The sequence below is a fragment of the Oncorhynchus mykiss genome, chromosome 28 (assembly GCF_013265735.2).
Source record: "Oncorhynchus mykiss isolate Arlee chromosome 28, USDA_OmykA_1.1, whole genome shotgun sequence".
Taxonomy (NCBI): domain Eukaryota; kingdom Metazoa; phylum Chordata; class Actinopteri; order Salmoniformes; family Salmonidae; genus Oncorhynchus; species Oncorhynchus mykiss.
Window position 1 is genome coordinate 29,055,680 of NC_048592.1, and position 13,377 is coordinate 29,069,056.

Below are 13,377 nucleotides of genomic sequence, written 5' to 3' on the forward strand. Positions count from 1 at the left end.
ATTGTAAATCTCAAGGAAGCTGCAGCTCACAAGACAATAACTACATAGTAGTCAGTCAGTGTATATGTTCACCAACGGTCACCAGCCTCCACCCTGGAGGGTTACAGGGTGCGCTAGCTGTTTCCCAGTGCTAACACACCCTGATTCAACTGCTCATCAAGACTTTACACAGGTTGAATAGGGTTATACTGTTGGCCTGAACCAAACGTCTATATACCTGGGTTGCTGACCACGGACGTACACAGATAAATATGACAGATTGTGGAGAAACCAAACTCACCCTGACGTTGGACCTCATGGATTGAGGCTGGGCCCCAGTTGGGTAGTACCCCTCTGGGGGGTACCTCCCCCTGGCCGCCTGCTCCTGTTGGTAGTGGTGGTTAGGGGGCATGTCGTCCCTCTGCGAGGGGTATGGCTGGGGGCCAGGGTAAGGGCCGTGGCGGCCCCGGGTGTCATAGTGGGGAAGGTAGGAGTAGGGGGTGCCGGAGTGGGGAGCTGGGTAAGGGCGCTCGGGAGGGCCATAGCCGGGATAGGGGTCCTGGTAGGGGGGTCCAGCGGGCTCGCTGGGGGTAGGGAGGTTTCGGATGTAGCGCTGGGTGGAGTACTGGGGGGGCTGCTGGTAGGGGTATCCTGGAGGACAGAGGGGGACACATGGACATGTTGATTTTCTTTACACGTTTTAGGTTCATATTGGTAATTCAGCAAAATCATAGGTTTAAAACACATTTTCTATTGACAGAGCTGAAATCAGTTGCTGGGAAATAATAAAACTGAAAATGTTTGCCATCAAATAAAATAAATGAAGTGCATTACAGAAAACAAACAAACATTTGAACAACATAAAACTTTTCATCAACGTTCAGCCTCACCTTGGGGGTACTGCGAAGGCTCGTACTGGGAGGCGGAAGGCAGTGGGTGTGAGTCGGAGTAGTACATGTCAGGCAGCTGCTGGGGGTACATCTGAGGCCCCCGGGGCATCACACCTACGGGCATCTGTTTGGGCATGGGGTCGCCTGACCCCCTGGGGTGGCCCATGGCAAGGGGAGGCTGAAGGAACCCTTGTTTGGGCCCTGAATCCAGACTGAGGGAAGAAAAACAGAGCTCTGAATAATGCTACAATAAGTTTTTGCATCAATGTAAAAAGAAAAGTGCCAGATTTTATAGCTAAAACAAACCCACTTACGAGTCAGGGGGCGATCCCGGGGAGCTGCTGCTCCCGCCGTCTATCTTGGGCTTGCACAACAGGTCGTAGGTCACGGCGTCCGTGCCGCGGGTGATGAGCTGGGGCATGGGGTGTCCAGCTGAGCCGTTGGTAAGGGGCGAGGTGTTCCGGGTCACCCCCATGTCCAGAGGGAGACAGTCATCCGACAGCAGGCCGGAGGAGCCAGGGAGGCGAGCTGCCAAACGCTTGTTCATCTTACGGTACCTACGAACATAAAATACAGTTATCCTTGTGACCTGGGTGGCCTGCTATAAACATAAAATACAGTTATCCTTGTGACCTGGGAGGCCTGCTATAAACATAAAATACAGTTATCCTTGTGACCTGGGAGGCCTGCTATAAACATAAAACACAGTAGTTATATAATGGCTATAAAAACAGAAAAGTCATCCTACTGTAGATTAAAAATAGTTGAATCTACACCAACGGAATAGGTTTTAAAACAGTGGCCTACTAAGTAATAACTCCAGAGACATACTAAGAATGAGGTTATCTGAGCAAAATACGATTTGGGTACATTGATGCAAATGGGAGAGAGAGCAGAGTTTGTGCCATTTTTTATTTATTTATTTAACTTAACTAGGCAATTCAGTTAAGAACAAATTCTTATTTTCAATGACGGCCTACCAAAAGGCAAAAGGTCCCCTGCGGGAACGGGGGCCTGGGATTATTTTTAAATTATTTTTAAATTATTTTTAAATACAATATAAATAGGACAAAACACACACGACAACAAGAGAGACAACACTACACAAAGAGAGACCTAAGATGGCAACATAGCAAGGCAGCAACACAACATGGAACCAGCACAAAACATGGTACAAACATTATTGGGCACAGACAACAGCACAAAGGGCAAGAAGGTAGAGTCAACAATACATCACACAAAGCAGCCACAAGTGTCAGTAAGAGTGTTCATGACTGAGACTTTATTTCAATTCAAAGAGTGCTGGTTGTGAGATGTGGATATTTATATAATAAAATCATTTATACTGAACAAAAATATAAATGCAACATTGAACAACTTCAAATATTTTAGAGTTACATTCCATAGACGGAAATCAGTCATTGAAATAAATTACTTAGGCCCTAATCTATGGATTTCCCATGACTGGGAGGGCATAGGCCCACCTACTGGGGAGCTAGGCCCAGCCAACCAGAATTAGTTTTCCCCTACAAAAGGGCTTTATTATAGACAGAAATATTCCTCAGCATCCCCCCTCCACCTCCTCAGATGACCCCGCAGGTGAAGAAACAGGATGTGGAGGTCCTGGGTTGGTATGGTTACACTGTGGTCTGGTTGGATGTCTTGCCAAATTCTCTAAAACAACGTTGGAGGTGGCTTATGGTAGAGAAATGAACATTCAATTCTCTAGCAACAGCTCTGTAGAACATTCCTCCAGTCAGCATGCCAATTGCAGGCTCCATCAACTTGAGACATCTGTGGCATTATGTTGTGTGACAGAACTGCACATTTTAGAGTGGCTTTTTATTGTCCCCAGCACAAGTTGCACCTGTGTAATGACCATGACATTTAATCAGCTTCTTGATATTCCACACCTGTCAGGTGGATGGATTATCTTTGCAAAGGAGAAATGCCAGGATGTAAACACATTTTTTGCAAAAACATTCACCGGGGCCTCCCACTTCTCTTTCTATTCTGGTTAGAGCCAGTTTGCGCAGTTCTGTGAAGGGAGTAGTACACAGCGTTGTAAGAGATCTTCAGTTTCTTGGCAATTTCTCGCATGGAATAGCCTTCATTTCTCAGAACAAGAATAGACTGATGAGTTTCAGAAGAAAGTTATTTGTTTCTGGACATTTTGAGCCTGTAATCGAACCCACAAATGCTGACGCTCCAGATACTCAACTAGTCTAAAGAGAGCCAGTTGGATTGCTTCTTTAATGAGCAGAACAGTTTTCAGCTGTACTAACATAATTGCAAAAGGGTTTTCTAATGATCAATTAGCTTTTTTATGTGATAACACAACGTGGAACACAGGAGTGATGGTTGCTGATAATGGGCCTCTGTACACCTATGCAGATATTCTATAAGAATCAGCCATTTCCAGCAACAATAGTCATTTGCAACATTAACAATGTCTACACTGTAGTTCTGATACATTTGATGTTATTTTAAAACCTGTTAGGGCAAGGTGAGACGTCTGCGTCTCACATAGCCTACAGGAAATGGAAATGCGCAACGCCAAATGCTAATAGTACTCGCTAAAACTCAAACTTTCATTAAAACACACATGCAGGGTACTCAATTAAAGCTGCACTCGTTGTGAATCTAGCCAACTTGTCAGATTTTTAAAATGCTTTTCGGCGAAAGCATGAGAAGCTATTATCTGATAGCATGCACCCCCCGCAATACCGGAAAAAGACGTAAACAAAGGAATTAGCGTAGCCGGCGCTACACAAAACTCAGGAATAAAATATAAAACATTCATTACCTTTGACAAGCTTCTTTGTTGGCACTCCTATATGTCCCATAAACATCACAATTGGGTCTTTTTTTCGATTAAATCCGTCTATGTATACCCAAAATGTCCATTTATGAAGCGAGTCTGATCCAGGAAAAAGCAGCTTTACAAAACGCTACGTAATTTTTTTAAATGAAAAAAGTTGCCGATAAACTTTGACAAAACACTTCAAACTACTTTTGTAAGCCAACTTTAGGTATTAGTACACGTTAATAATCGATCAAATTGATCACGGGGCGATCTGTATTCAATAGCAGCAGTTCTTGAAATGAAGCTCCGTTTTCTCTCTCTCAAAAGTTCAAGATGTGTACTTGATGACAGGAAGGGCCTATTTCTCATCTGACCAAGGATTAACTTCAAAGCAAATGACAGTACTGGCGACATCGTGTGGAAGCTGTAGGCATTGCAACCTCCTCCCTATCTATTTTCCCCTGCCATAGACAATTCAGGCAACTGGCGCAAGGATTATTTTTTATTTTTTTGTGAACAGTTTTCCTTGGGGTTTTGCTTGCTCCTCACTCTCTGTTATAGTCACAGACATGATTTAACTAGTTCTATAAACTTCAGAGTGTTTTCTATCCACACATACTAATCATATGCATGTGCTATATTCCTGGCATGAGTAGCAGGACGTTGAAATTTTGCGCGATTTTTAACAAAATGTTGAAAAAAAAGTCCAGAGCTTTAAGATTAATGGACAAACAATGTGCTTTTCTTTCAAAGACAAGGACATTTCTAAGTGACCTCAAACTTTTGAACGGTAGTGTATATATATAATATATATTTCTGAAGATGGAGGGGGGGACTTACTTCTCCAGCTCCTCCTGAGAGTGGGCGAAGGTACAGCTGGCTCCTCGGGGACAGCCCCCCTTCTGCTTCATGTCCCGACACATGTACGTCTTGTATTTACTGTGCTGGGGAGGCTAGAGAGACAGAAAAACATTTCCAATAGAATAATAGTGTCATTTTTAAGTTCAACTTTCCAAATATCTGGAACAGTATTCATAAAACGTCTCAAAGTAGGAGTGCTGGTCCAGGAACAGTTTAGCCTTTTATTTAGATCATAATTAATAAGGTTACATGGACAATAGGACGCAGTATGAATATGGGCCTGGATCAGTGACAATGAGCCAGAGTGAGAGACGGACCTGTTGTGGGTCGGCTCCCTTCTTGCTGTGGTTCTGGATGAAGTCCACCAGGCCGTGGACCACGGTCTTCACCGCCACCAGACCCTTCTCCAGCTGCTCCCACGTGGGAGGGGGGGCGTCTAGAGAGCCAGAGGGTAGGGGAGATATGAGTAAATACTTGACATGAAGGAGTATAAGACACATTCTAATAGTGATGCTGATAACTTGGACATCTGGGCACGCAAAGTACCAAACCAAACAAAGTCTTCACGCCCTCTCTTTCATATATAGGCTATTGCTTCAAGGGCTCTTAAAGGCCCAGTGCAGTCAAAAACTGGATTTTATTTTATTTACAGTACTGTTATATACAGTACTTGTCAAAAGTTGACACACTTACTCATTTCAAGGTTTTTCTTAATATTTTACTATTTTCTACATTGTAGAATAATAGTGAAGACATCAAAACTATGAAATAACACATAGAATCATGTAGTAACCAAAAAAGGATTAAACAAATCAAAATATATTTTATATTTGAGATTCTTCAAAGTAGTCACCCTTTGCTTTGATGACAGCTTTACACACTCTTGGCATTCTCTCAACCAGCTTCTCTCAGTCAACTTCTTTCCTTTTCAATACATTTTAGCCAATCAGTTGTGTTGTGACAAGGTAGGGGTGGTATACAGAAGATAGCCCTATTTGGTAAAAGACCAAGTCCATATTATGGCAAGAACAACTCAAATAAGCAAAGAGAAACAACAGCCCATCATTACTTTAAGACATGAAGGTCAGTCAATGCGGAAAATGTTAAGAACTTTGAAAGTGCCGTCTCAAAAACCATCAAGCGCTATGATGAAACTGGCTCTCATGAGGACCGCCACAGGAAAGGAAGACCCAGAGTTACCCCTGTTGCAGAGGATAAGTTCAGTAGTTATCAGCCTCAGAAATTAGAGCCCAAATAAATTATTTACATAGTTCAAGTAACAGACAAATCTTAACATCAACTGTTCAGAGGAGACTGCGTGAATCAGGCCTTCATGGTCGAGCTGCTGCAAAGAAACCACTACTAAAGGACACCAATAAGAAGAGACTTGCTTGGGCCAAGAAACATGAGCAATGGACATTAGACCGGTGGAAATCAGGAGGAGGTGCTTTGCTGGTGACACTGTCTGTGATTTATTTAGAATTCAAGGCACACTTAACCAGCATAGCTACCACAGCTATCTGCAGCGATACACCATCCCATCTTGTTTGGGCTTAGTGGGACTATAATTTGTTTTTAAACAGGACAATGACCCAACACCTCCAGGCTTCATAAGGGCTATTTGACCAAGAAGGAGAGTGATCGAGTGCTGTATCAGATGACCTGGCCTCCACAATCACTCAACCTCAACCCAATTGAGATGGTTGGGATGAGTTGGACCGCAGAGTGACGGAAAAGCAGCCAACAAGTGCTCAGCATATGTGGGAACTTCTTCAAGACTTTTGGAAAAACATTCCAGGTGAAGCTGGTTGAGAGAATGCCAAGAGTGTGCAAAGTTGTCATCAAGTCAAAGGGTGGCTACTTTGAAGAATCTCAAATACAAAATATATTTAGATTTGTTTAACACTTTTTTGGTTAGTACATGATTCCATATGTGTTATTTCATAGTTTTGATGTCTTCACTGTTATTATACAATGTAGAAAATAGTAAAAATAAAGCAAAATCCTTGAATGAGTAGGTGTGTCAAAACTTTTGACTGGTACTGTGTGTGTGTGTGTGTGTGTGTAATAACACTGTGAAAAATTATGATAATGCCCTTTTAGTGTAAGAGTGGTTTGGTGGCATGGTGTCTAAGCCTGCCGAGTGACATCACCAGGCAGTAAATTATTTAATAGACCAATAAGAAAGAGAGTTCCAAAACCTCTCTGCCAATAACATGTCATTCTCAATTCCCGTCCCCACGTAGACCACTCCCAGACAGTGCTAGCAAAATTCTTGCTAGAAAAATGTATCTTTGCTAAGAATATATATATTTTTAAACTATTATAATTTAAAACAACCACAGTAAGGTACTTAATTGTTACCCAGAAATTATCTGATATTGAGATAGAAAATGGCCGCATTAAACCTTTAAACAAAAGTGCTTAAATTAAATGGTCCAATACTGAAAGATTGTAACGACATATAGGTCAAAATCCATGGGTGAGATGAGTCTTAAGGGCCAGTGAGTCATGCCTATTTGAATCAGTCTGTTAACTTCTTCTTGACCACATCCACGTGAGCGCAGCTATAACAAACACACCCAACCTGTTCTACACTGATTGATTGATTCTTGACCACTTAACTAGTGGAAAGTACTGGGCAGCATTTCATTCCAGAAAGTTAGAGAAAGCTCCCTCTTCCCTCTGCCTGTGTTGCCTGCCCTTCACTGATCTGATGGGGCTGAAAAGGGGAAAGCAATAGTTCCTGGTACTGCTTTCATCCATTTTAGCCCTATCAGTTCCATAATGGGGACAAGAGAAAAAGAGAGGTTGAGGGAGGTGGCAACACGAGGGAATGGAATACAACCCCAGTATGTCTGGTCTGAATTCTATTTTCAGTTGTATTCATTGTTGAAGGTAGAATAAGAATGTAGGTGTTGAGTGTGCGTGTCTGTCTCTCTCACCGGGGCTAGGGTCGATGTTGGCCAGTAGTTCCAGATGTGGTCGGAGCTGATTAAGGTTGGCGGGGTCGCCCGTCCTCTGCAAGGCGATGGTCAGCTCCTGAACGCTCTGGGCAAACGATGCTGGCGTTTGCAACTGGAGGGAAACAGGATGTGAAAATATTTACTTAAATCCTGAGTGCCTGAACCTGGATCTTCTATCACTTTGTGTGGATATGATCATTCCTGTTCTCCTTGATCCTATTAGCATTGTTTGAAATAACATGTTTTCTATTGTGAAGCAAGGACTAACCCCCTGACATCAGAGTGCTGCTCCTTTAGTGGAAGCTCAGTACAATGTCTCTTATGTGGTTTCATGTGTGTCATACAGACAAATTCAAACTGATAAGCAGATGTATACATGAGTTAACGTGGGATTTTTGTGAATGTGTGTCGAAATAATTGACGGACACACACACACACCTTGTTGATACTGAACCAAATCAAATGTATTTATATAGCCCTTCGTACATCAGCTGATATCTCAAAGTGCTGTACAGAAACCCAGCCTAAAACCCCAAACAGCAAGCAATGCAGGTGTAGAAGCACGGTGGCTAGGAAAAACTCCCTAGAAAGGCCAAAACCTAGGAAGAAACCTAGAGAGGAACCAGGCTATGTGGGGTGGCCAGTCAGTCAGTCAGTCAACCAACCACACAGGAGGTTGGTGACACCTTAATTGGGGAGAACAGGCTCGTGGTAATGACTGGAGAGGAATCAGTGGAATGGTATCAAATACGTCAAACACAAGGTTTCCAGGTGTTTGATGCCATTCCATTTGCGTTGATCCAGCCATTATTATGAGCTGTCCTCCCCTCGGCAGCCTCCTGTGTAATTAACAATACGACGTACATCAGGGATCATCAACTAGATTCAGGGCGGCCAGATTTATTTCTTGAGCGGATGGTCACGGGGCTGGAACATAATTAAAACTAATTTGTAGACTGCAAATTGACCGCAAGAACCCCAAACAGATATAACATTTGACTAAAACATAATAATTTCAAACATTGCTTACATTTGCATACGATCACATATATCTCTCTATTATGTGTGGGAAAACTTAGGAAAATATTTCATTTATTGGCTCAGAAAACCTGGGGGGCAAAATGACCCGTGGGACGCCAATTGGGGAACCCTGACGTACATGACAACAACTTCTAGGACCAGTAACACACACCTTGTCAATGATGGACTGCATGTGGGACTTGTGGGACTGGTCCCCATAGAGCAGGGAGGACCACTGGTCGGGAGCGATGCGGAGGCCACCCTCCATGGCGATCTGCACAATCTGGGAATCGTGTTCGCGCCGCAGTGCCTCATACGTCCTGAACTCCTCTTTCAGCTGCATCAGGGACGAGTCCTCGTCTCGCTTGGTCACCTATGCAGCCGTGGAGAGAGGGAGGGGTACGGGAGGGGTACGGTGGGTCAGGATCAGGTTGTTGGTTGCAGCTGGTCCAGAAAGATTTTGGGAGGTCATGGCACAAAAATGTTTGGAAACCACAAGGCCTTTGCTGGGTCATGTTCCCTGGGGCACAACGAAGCAAACATTTAAAAACGCTGAGCAATGGAAAACAGACATTTGTATTTCTTGTTGGACAAGTTCAGTTAGTAGCTCCTAGTTTCTGTCTGGTTTCCTGTTTGGTGCATAGTGAACACGACCCAGACCTGCGTTTCTGTATGTCATGCAGGTAGTCAGACCTACCTTGAAGCAGGAGGCCCTGTAGAGGAGCTGCACCACATGGCCTATGCTGGTCTTGGAGGCCTGGGGGAAGCGTGGCTCTAACCTCTGGACCACAAACAGCACCAGAACCTTCCTGGACAGGGCCAAGCCATCCTCCAGAGCCAGCAGCACCAGCTTCAGAGCCTCCTCCTGCATGGCTGGGAGCGAGAAGGAAGCAGGTGGATTAATAGACCACAAATACACACATAAATTCAGACAGTTATGCAAGTTAGACAACATATACAAACACTTACACTAGTAAATGTCATTGTATAAGACAGCATTTCTCGAAACTCACCTTGTGGACCCCCAAACATCTCACAATTTTGTTGTAGATCTGAACTAGCAGTGATTCAACTAGTCAAGGGCTTGAGGATTAGATCACTAGTTGAATCAGGTCTGATAGCTATGGAATAGATCAAATGGAACAGTTGGGGTTCTCCGGGAGAGGTTTGAGAAACGCTGGTATAGTCAGGGCGGGTGCGTGTGTGTAACTTCCTCTCATCTTACCTGGGCCCAAGAACTGGCATCCCCGGGCCCGGACGGCGGCCCACAAATTGGATGACAATTGCTGGGGGTTCTGGTGTTGTAGGATGAGCTCTGTGACCGTGCGCTCCCCCAGAGACCTGGCTGCCCTCATGGCCCGCACACGGCCCTCCTCCTCCACCAGCTGACAGTGGACCAGGGTCACCAGCTTCCTCTGCATGGGCCGACTCAGCATGCTCTGGGCTGTGTTGCTTAGACCCACCCCTGGGGGGAGACAGACACACACCATTGAGAGTAGCATTGTCATCATTGTCCAAAGTCAGAGTTAGTTCATTTTTGTGTGGTGTGTATGTTACCTCTGTTGTTGCTGAGGGGTTTGAGGTAGAGGGCCAGCTCATCTACACACTGTCTAGCCTCCTCATAGTGCTGCGAGTCCTCTGGGCTGGTGATCAGGGCCACCGGCTGAACCTTGGGAACCTGGAGGTAGGACACAGAGGCATAATGGTATATTAATATAGAAAATTAAAACACCCATCACTTGTAATAGCATGATGAGCTGGTAAACGTGTCACTGGATTAATTTACAGTCAAATAATTGAACAAATAACTTTATTATTAGTTTATAATATAATTAGGTTACTTAATAATCAATAGTTATGTGTTGGAGCGTTGAGCGTGCAGTCCCTAAATTAACCATCTGCAGTGACATGGAATTAAAATGGCCATAGCACTAACATCCACAGGAGTGTCACAGGCCACCCACACAGTATGGTTGCTCTATACAAGTGTTGCATCATATGTATAACTTAGAAAAAGGTGGAGAATTCTGAGGTGTGGTGTGATAACCATCAATTATACAAACATTCCAAACAGCACACCCAATATAGCCACTAGTCCACCCACCCATAGATTGCTCTGAATGGGAATAAGCTGGTCTGGGGTAGTCAAGTCCAGGTAGTCCCTCCTGTTTCAGTTCATTTTATTTTGTTGGGTGCATAAGGAACACAACACAATTTGAATAATTGTAATTCAATGGGCACAGACATTTTGCCTGGCTAATCAGACCCCATGCTCCGGCCAACTGCTACGCAACGCCCGCTTTTCTCCAAAATGAGTCTGGATCCGAGTACCTCCCTGACCCTTCACCAAATGTGAACACATCCGGGGCTATCTGATTGGTCCAGAAAGCCAATGGGTTGGGCCAGAGCCAGAACACTTGGGTAAAGCAGTGGTTTGAAAATGTCATTGGCTTTGATACAGACTGCTTAGAGACAATACAAATCGCTGATTGCTTTGTACAATAGCCCTCGTCACAACAAACGACTTCAATGATGGCAGTCTCAGACTAAATGATGTAGCAAACGACAGAGGAGCAGAATAATAATAACTTAGTGTGAGTCATCAGGCTAACACTCACTGAGCAAAGAACAATTGACCTTACCCACCTCACAGCTATAATACCATTATGACACTAGGGTTGAGTAGTACCCAGATTTTCATACTGTTCCTGTACCATACTGGGGTATACAGGATTACCAGCAGCTTGGAGCGCTATTTCATTCCAAACATATTTTTAAAAAAAAGTTGTTTTACACACAAAACAAATTTAGGGAGCAGGGATCTTGATCCAGGAGGGGATTGCATGTCTCTGATGTAACCAAGAAGCTTGGTCTTGCAAGCTGGCGCCCTAGCTAGCCAGTTAGCAAACCAAACGCATAGCTGGAGCCCTGAGCTGACAATTTATTTGGCACATTTTAAGATAGTTAACTTAGTTATAAGCAGTGGCGTAGCACAGAATCCCCCCGCAGACACAAGGTATATGGGATACACCGCCCAAGCTTGGCTGGCTACGTGTTGAAACTGGTCAAGTCTAATCACATTTCATCACCACAGCTTCTCACTTTTTAAAGAGGGAAAAAGTCAGTAGACTGTCTTAGCAGAGCGCCTGCCAGCTTCACAAATGAACGTTACTTCAAATTCCACGCCAAATCTTTCTGGGTAATGTCCTCTCACAAAGTTATCGATCCCATAACTATTCCACGCCAAATCTTTCTGGGCAATGTCCTCTCACAACAAAGTTATCGATCCCATAACTATTCCACGCCAAATCTTTCTGGGCAATGTCCTCTCACAAAGTTATCGATCCCATAACTGTTTGACTACCGTGTCATTATGACGCCAACAAAACCCATCCAATAAAGACGACATTACATGTTCACAATCTTTAGTTTTGGCAAGTCGGTTAGGACATCTACTTTGTTCTTGACACAATCATTTTTTCCATCTATTGTTTACAGACAGATTATTTCACTTATAATTCACTGTATCACAATTCCAGTGGGTCAGAAGTTTATATACACTAAGTTGACTGTGCCTTTAAACAGCTTGGAAAATTCCAGAAAATTATGTAACGGCTTTAGACGCATCTCATTGGCTAATTGACATCATTTGAGTCAATTGGAGGTGTACCTGTGGATGTATTTCAAGGCCTACCTTCAAACTCAGTGCCTCTTTGCTTGACATCATGGAAAAATCAAAAGAAAATCAACCAAGACCTCAGAAAAAAAATGATCTCCACAAGTCTGGTTCATACTTGGGAGCAATTTCCAAACGCCTGAAGGTACCACGTTCATCTGTACAAACAATAGTACGCAAGTATAAACACCATGGGACCAAGCAGCCGTCATACCGCTCAGGAAGGAGACAGGTTCTGTCTCCTAGAGATTAACTTACTTTGGTGCAAAAAGTGCAAATCAATCCCAGAACAACAGCAAAGGACTTTGTGAAGATGCTGGAGGAAACAGATACAAAAGTATCTATATCCACAGTAAAACGAGTCCTATATCAACATAACCTGAAAGGCCGCTCAGCAAGGAAGAAGCCACTGCTCCAAAACCGCCATAAAAAAGCCAGACTACGGTTTGCAACTGCACATGGGGACAAAGATCGTACTTTTTGGAGAAATGTCCTCTGATCTGATGAAACAAAAATAGAACTGTTTGGCCATAATAAGCATCCTTATGTTTGGAGGAAAAAGAGGGAGGCTTACAAGCCGAAGAACACCATCCCAACCGTGAAGAACAGGGGTGGCAGCATCATGTTGTGGGAGTGCTTTGCTGCAGGACGGACTGGTGCACTTCACAAAATAGATGGCATCATGAGGTAGGAAAATTATGTGGATATATTGAAGCAACATCTCAAGACATCAGTCAGGAAGTTAAAGCTTAGTCGCAAATGGGTCTTCCAAATGGACAATGACCCCAAGCATACTTCCAAAGATGTGGCAAAATGGCTTAAGGACAACAAAGTGACGGTATTGGAGTGGCCTAAAGAAAATCTGTGGGCAGAACTGAATATGCGTGTGCGAGCAAGGAGGCCTAGAAACCTGACTCAGTTACTCCAGCTTTGTCAGGAGGAATGGACCAAAATTCACCCAACTTACAAAATACTAATTGAGTGAATGTAAACTTCTGACCCACTGGGAATGTGATGAAAGAAATAAAGCGGATATAAATCATTCACTCTACTATTATTCTGACATTTCACATTCTTAAAATAAAGTGGTGATCCGAACTGGAATTGTGAAAAACTGAGTTTAAATGTATTTGGCTAAGGTGTATGTAAACTTCAGACTTCAACTGTATGTATGTATAT

The 13,377-nt window shown here is 43.6% G+C and overlaps 1 protein-coding gene across 1 annotated transcript in view; it reads right to left on the reverse strand.

Moving 5' to 3' along the window:
* Positions 1-13,377, reverse strand: part of LOC110508868 (roquin-1) — a 28,180-nt gene that overhangs the window by 10,114 nt on the left and 4,689 nt on the right. Inside the window, exons 3-12 of the mRNA XM_021589737.2 lie at positions 10,080-10,200; positions 9,748-9,987; positions 9,220-9,395; positions 8,695-8,895; positions 7,482-7,614; positions 4,854-4,972; positions 4,516-4,628; positions 1,184-1,426; positions 870-1,081; positions 281-630 (exon numbers count right to left, since the gene is read on the reverse strand). Coding sequence (XP_021445412.2) covers positions 281-630; positions 870-1,081; positions 1,184-1,426; positions 4,516-4,628; positions 4,854-4,972; positions 7,482-7,614; positions 8,695-8,895; positions 9,220-9,395; positions 9,748-9,987; positions 10,080-10,200 — 1,908 coding nt within the window. The remainder of the gene's footprint in view (positions 1-280; positions 631-869; positions 1,082-1,183; positions 1,427-4,515; positions 4,629-4,853; positions 4,973-7,481; positions 7,615-8,694; positions 8,896-9,219; positions 9,396-9,747; positions 9,988-10,079; positions 10,201-13,377) is intronic.